Source organism: Puccinia triticina, chromosome 18A, assembly GCF_026914185.1.
Source record: "Puccinia triticina chromosome 18A, complete sequence".
Classification (NCBI taxonomy): Eukaryota; Fungi; Basidiomycota; class Pucciniomycetes; order Pucciniales; family Pucciniaceae; genus Puccinia; species Puccinia triticina.
Window position 1 is genome coordinate 2,207,238 of NC_070575.1, and position 6,524 is coordinate 2,213,761.

The following is a 6,524-nucleotide window of genomic DNA, read 5'->3' on the forward strand; positions in this document are numbered from 1 at the left end:
AACACCCCGGATAGCAAACCAGGTTTGCCTCATTATTTTTATTGTTGGAGCTAAATTTCAGATAGCACCACAGGATAGAACTTTGAAGTGGATTTTCTCTTAGCATTGGATAGCTTGCGCTGATTGACCTGAAATACCTGCTCATGGGAATATTGCCAAAATGTTAGATTTTTTTGAAAAAGGCATCAATTTTACCTCCGGAAGACTTTGGGGGAGAATTACACATATGAATTGGTGGTTGGAACACCTGGTATTTTGGGGGGTCTTGAGGTGGGGTGTGCTGGTGCTGGTGTATCAATTGGGAGCTAGCACATGTTCAGTGGCCTTGGTCCCTGCAGCGGCGAAGCCGCCTTGGCCTCTAGTCACAAATAAAAACAAGCATCAGATTCTCCCTCCTGTGAAAAATCAGTGAAATCAAAAGAACTTCCCAACAAAGCATTTATATATGGGGCAGGCTTCATGCACTCCAAGTTTTTACTACAGGCACTCCAAAAAAGGAGTGAACTTGTGTCTACTCCAATAAATGTTGGAGTGAACAAAGTTTCACTCCAAAAGTGGGTTAAATTGGAGTGTTCAGAAGTTCACTCCAATATATATTTGGAGTGAACCTTTGTTCACTCCAAAAGTGGGATAAATTGGAGTGTTCAGAAGTTCACTGCAATATTTATTGGAGTGGAAACTTGTGCACTCCAATCTTGAAAATTGGTATGTTTCAAGATTGGAGTGTACTACTGTACACTCCAATAATTACTGGAGTTTACATCTATTTTAAATACGTGCATGAACTGCAAGCAACTCCTCCAGATCAACAAAGTCATACTTTGACCCTTGGAGACCCTGCCTCCCCCCTACAGACAGACTTCCACCACACTCACATTCCTCTCCTTAAGACTAGGCCCCAAAGATTCCAGTGAGTCTGAGACTATTTATCTGCTCTTTTTCAATGGGAAATAGGCCGCGGCGGCAGGACCAGCCACCCGCCCACTTTGTGTATGTAATTTGAATTAAAACAACTTCACCAACATTGACTACAACAGTTCCCATTACCAGTACACCAAAAGAAAAAGAAAACACCACCAGCGCAATAGCGCAATAACATTACACTCAACAAGATACCCCTGACGCAATGACATCCAGTTTCACCACATTTGTTATTACGATACCATACGCGTCTCCGGATGCCGCCACTATGCCGACCATTGTACCGCTGGGAGCCGTTGCCCTGGACAGCGCGACGTAAAGTGACCTGTGAGCAAACACCGGCCTAGGTAAACATACTCCCACCTTTTCCAGAGTCTGGCCCTGCGCTTTGTTGACTGTAATTGCAAATGCAGGAACCACCGGGAATTGTACAAGCTGAAATTTAGTTGCGAACTCTTGGTCCGGCTCATGGATTAAGGGCAACTTTGGAATGCTGACCTCTTCCCCTTTTGTCGGACCTGTCATCACCTTTGTCAGCTGGCTACTATGGCAGAGCCACTGTGACATAGAAATAATACAAATAAAACCATAAAAAGTAGTGTTACATATGAAAGAGACATTATTACTCTTACATATGTAAAACTACGCAAAAAACATTAAATACATATATAAATAATTAATTACTCAGCTTTATGTAATTAATATGTGAAATATTATAGAAGATTCTTATTCTACGGGTAAATTAACCTAGGGTACCTCACTTACAAGTACCCTTAATTATTACCCCTTCCTTGTGTAAACTAACTACAAAGTTTACGCAAGTGCATCACGCCCTGCGTAGACGCACTTGTATGCACATATATATATAAGTACATATATTTACAACCATTTTCAGTGACGTAACTGAGGTGTTGTGTACAGTTCAAAAGATAGCTTTATTTGTTGCGTGGCGCACCCAAGCCCGCGTGTTCTGTTGCCTAGAGCTCAAGCCCGCGCCCATAGTGTACATATATGCATAATGGATAAATTAGCCCGCAACCAAAGCGCTCAGGCTACCAATAAGTAAGAATGGGCCAGAATACGCCCCAATAACAATATTACATGTGTTATAGGGCTTGTACACATGTAATTAATCACCAAACAAGATGTAATTACCACGTCATTCAATATAAAACATTCTAGATTGAAAAAGAGCTCTTGCAGCGTGCACAGGAGACACTAGGAAGCGCCCCAGCTTCTCCCAAGCCTCACTACGTGTAAATTACAACTGTAATAAATATGTAGAAGGGGTCAAATGAACTGGAGCACTCAATAAGCGCCTCCAGAACACGTATGAAGCACTGCTTGCACGTGTACAAGTGCACAGAAGACAGTTCTAGTACCTTCTGTGGCACATTTCCACGGAAATGAGCGTCACAGAACCCCCAAACCAGCCCCCATGACGTGTAAGGCTTGTGTAAAAGCACGCAGAACCTCTGTAAAAGGCTCTTGGCAACCCTTGTATCCAAGCCCCAAGGTTCCACGACCCACAGCGCCTTCTAGCGCAACCAAAATGCCTCAGAATGCGCCCACAAGTGTCCCCTTGTCCCCTGGGCGCCCCTGGAAGCCTGCCTAGGCTATAAAAAGGGCCCTTTCTCCGCCCAAAAGGAGATTCCCCAGCTTTACATTACCTACTAGAATTTTACCCGCCTTCAACAGCCTCATTAGCCTGTGATTTGCCAGGTAAAATACCTACTTTCGTGATTTTTAGCCCCAATTTCCGCCCTGAAGCTGTCCAGTAACCACCCTGCCCTCAAGATTACCTCTTCTGAGCGCCTCCAACTTCCCAACTTCACGCCTGAAGAACCTAAAGTGCCCCTAGGGTCTTATACTAGTAAGTTTAAGCCCCTTCTCTTGAGATTCTCCGCTATTTCTTTCTGGGATTTGAAACACCCCTGTTTACAGGCCCCAGTTCTTCATTCTAGAGGGATTAAACACCCCTGATTTATCAGGCCCCTCTTAAAATTAATTATATTCATTTTATTACGTCAAAATGGCCCAAATTGCCTTATTCTTACGCCATAATTCCCAACAATTACGTTGGAATTAACCCTTATAACCTTGTCTTAGAGTTTTATAACTCTAATCTTTGCTTTGCACCACGTGTAGCTAGAAGGATAATATCCTTGGCATCACGTAGGCTGACAACCTTGCACTTCAACACATGAGGTTGAATTCCTTTGACAAGAAGCCGTGTCCCATTAGCTAGGCCAGACCCCAGACTAAAATTCCGTAGGCACACCACGGGCATGCCTTCCTTCAACGACAAGACCGGCATCGAAAATCCCGGGAGATTGACTTTTGCTAGTACCTTCGGCAAGACTGTTTCATCAGAGTTGCTCATCAACTCGTCCAGCGCCAAAATATGAACCACACGACCCGGCAATAGCTTCAAGCACACACTATTTATGCCAGCTACATTAAACAATATTGCTTTTTTACTATAGAAATCGGCAAGCCTGTCATCCCCAGGCACCGACCGAACGCTTGCCAAGTCACCATAAACAAAACTAATCAACCCCTTTAAGGGAGTTCCAGGTGATTTTTGAATACTTTGTATCAGGTCTTTGGTCATTCTGTTTCCAGTAATAGTTTTAAATGTGCATTGCCAGGTACTTGAATAGTTCCGCGCTTTATCTCCTGTTATTTGTAGAAAATAAAGCTGTTTGGTCCAGTCAAGGCATTGAACGTAACTCTGATAACCCGTTCAATGATGGTGCGTCAAACTTAGCTAGCACATGTTAGTCACTCACTATTTGTCGGGTGAGGGTCCAGAAGGCGCTCGGGCCGACTGCACATATAATGAGTATGGTATGACCTGTGAGATTCCTTTCTGTAGGGTATAATGACGGCTAGACACAGACCATAAGGGGGGGACAACATTGATCATTGTCCCAGAGGCAGGCCGCGTAGGACATCAAAAATGTTCATGGTGGTGGCATTATCATGACACCGGATAGAAAGGAACCGGAATAGGTAGCAAAAAGGTTTGATAGAGTCGAGGACATGCTCAAATGACGCTCCAGCGAAAGAAATTGAGCATAGCTCTGTTAAACAGCTCAATGAAATTTAATCGGAGCTAGCTTCGTGGGATTTAACACTTTCCAGGGTGGCGAATGAGATGTGGGTCAGCGGTCACAAATGAAGCCGCCTCGAGGGGTATTTACTATGCGGTGTGCAATACCGGCTAACACTGATCTTTGGCCAGAACAAGACTGGCCATGCTCACAGAGGCAGGCAAAGATAATGCACTGACTATATTTACTACAATAATTAATACAATGGTTAGGACACCAAATACTTGGGAACCAGGATATGGAGCATAAGAATTTTGATTGATTACAGGAGCTATTTGGTATGGCGGTCAGGATGTGATCACATATAAAAGATATCTATGACCGGATTCCGGGAACCAAGCAGCATGGGTGACACTGCTCAGTACAGGAACTACAAGTGGCATTTACGAGGAGACAATTGACAGTATAGGAGTAAGACATTGGAAGAGAAACTACGCATCTTTGGATGGCGCTGGACTTTCAACGGCCTTGGGTTTCTTTGTGTATTTGCACTTTTCAGGCGATATGTCTGTGGCCCCGGAGGACGATGACTGAATTATTCCATTGGCACCATTATTTGGGTCTTGGGACATGGTACCAGTGGTGTGATTTTCAATGACACTTGAACTGGTTCCAGCCACAGGCATAGGAGAAACCGGTTCATGATCAGAGAAATCAATCCTAGAAAATGCAATTGCAATTAATTACAGGCCAGCATTTGCCAAAATGGCCGGAGACTCACTGCACAGGCTTGCGGCGGCCAACATTTTTTACAGAGGTTGAGGTGTCCGTGGCGGCCAAAGGATCGTAACCAGATGATAGGGATACCGATAATACCTGGGTGGTGCCACATCAAAAACCAGGTTTTGGAGTGTGGTTACAAACATGCTTACCTTGACCTCAAGCATTTTATCAGGAACCAAGTACTTGACGAAGTAACCAGACAAGAGCACCTCCCGGCCTATTTGGAATAGTCCAAAAGTCTTGGCCAGATTACGGTTCCCAGCTACTTTGTAACGTACATGGAAAGAAACCTGAGCACAAGACTGAGGGTGAGGAGATACCAGTCAGATAATAAAGATCAAGATCCATGAGCATGATAACTCACATGGTTGTCTTAATCTGTATGTTTCATGATGACTACAAGATTTTTGAACTGAGAGTTCGGACTCGCAGTATCATCCACTTTGGTTTTTGAAACAATGACATCAAAGCCGTAGCATCTGGCTTTGTTGGCTAAAGATACCTGATATCCTTTGGTGTCTCCCATAGGCAGTGTCATGTCTTGTTCATAATAGAAGAAAGGGTGGGACTTGATGTTGGGTGCAATGACACGCCCAGATAGTAGATAGATGTTATCTAAGAGAAGTGAGCTAGCGGAAGATCCGTACCCTTGGAGCCAAGTCTTCATATTTATTTCTTCACCAGTTTCAGAGTCAAGAAATGTGAGAGTAGAATCAAATAGGAGCTGGCCATAACTGGAACCAGGTGGGATGATAGGGTCAAGCTGCCATGAAGTCAAGTTCAGGTCAGACCAGGCAATGAAAAGCAATGGGAAGAGAATAGTACAAGACTCCGTACGACTTACAACGTTGGTAATGTCAAAGGGGGATTGGCTAAAAAGAGGATGGCTTTGACGTTTGAGAGTGGAGACAACGGGGGCCATTTTTAGGTGTGTTGTTTTGAGGAAAGAAATGAGACAGATGTGGGAGTTGTGAATGGGTTGTGAAAATAATCATGGTGAGGTCCGGTGGTATATGGAATGAGGGACGGTTAATCAGAATGCGTGCATTTTCTTTTGTTTCAGGCCACGGGCTGAACCTTGTGTTGAGTGGAGCCAAAACAATAAAAAGAGGCTGAGTGAATGGGCCGGGAGAGGGAATTGGAATAGTGGAATGTACAAGCAGTGTGAATGCATAAAATCAGCAATTTGGGCCGGGGAAGTCCATGCAATCAAGGAGTTGAAGGATTTTCATGCAAAGACGGGGGTTACGGAGACTCATAGGTCCAAGGAAGCCAAGGGACAGTGAAAAGGAAGACAACGCTTGGCAGGGGCGATGTAGGAGGTCGCAAAGTGACATCCAGAGTGTGGAACAAAGAATGACTAAAAGCAGGCTGGAGTGTCCTTGCAATGCAACAGCAATGGGTTTGGCAAAGTGCAGGATGAAAGCAGAGGAAAGCATGTCTAGGATGATGAAAAAGGAATATGTCAATGGGATTTTGGACATGGTAACAAGGTTTTTTTTTTTTTTGGGGGGGGGGGGGGGTGCAGAGTCTGTTTTGGAAGTATTAAAGACCTTAAGATGTCGGAAATGTGACCACTTGAGCCAGGGAGCGGGCACATTTGGCCGGATGTAGGAAAGAAGATCGGATTTGAGCTCCGATTTAGAAATTTTAAGAAGCTTGAAAGAACGGGAATGTAAATGTCAGCCTTAGAGTCATCACAGCTGACCTAAAAGCTGCCTGTTCTACCTTTGTTACATATAAATTACTTTATATCTTTTTCAT

At 44.1% G+C, this 6,524-nt stretch overlaps 1 protein-coding gene across 1 annotated transcript; it reads right to left on the reverse strand.

Moving 5' to 3' along the window:
• Positions 1-4,468: 4,468 nt before the first annotated feature.
• PtA15_18A278 (uncharacterized protein) lies at positions 4,469-5,682 on the reverse strand (the record flags this gene model as incomplete). Its single annotated transcript, XM_053164801.1, has 5 exons — positions 4,469-4,697; positions 4,759-4,853; positions 4,910-5,062; positions 5,161-5,523; positions 5,605-5,682. 5 exons carry the CDS (start codon positions 5,680-5,682, stop codon positions 4,469-4,471), a joined length of 918 nt encoding a protein of 305 aa, XP_053028775.1.
• Between the last annotated feature and the right edge of the window lie 842 nt (positions 5,683-6,524).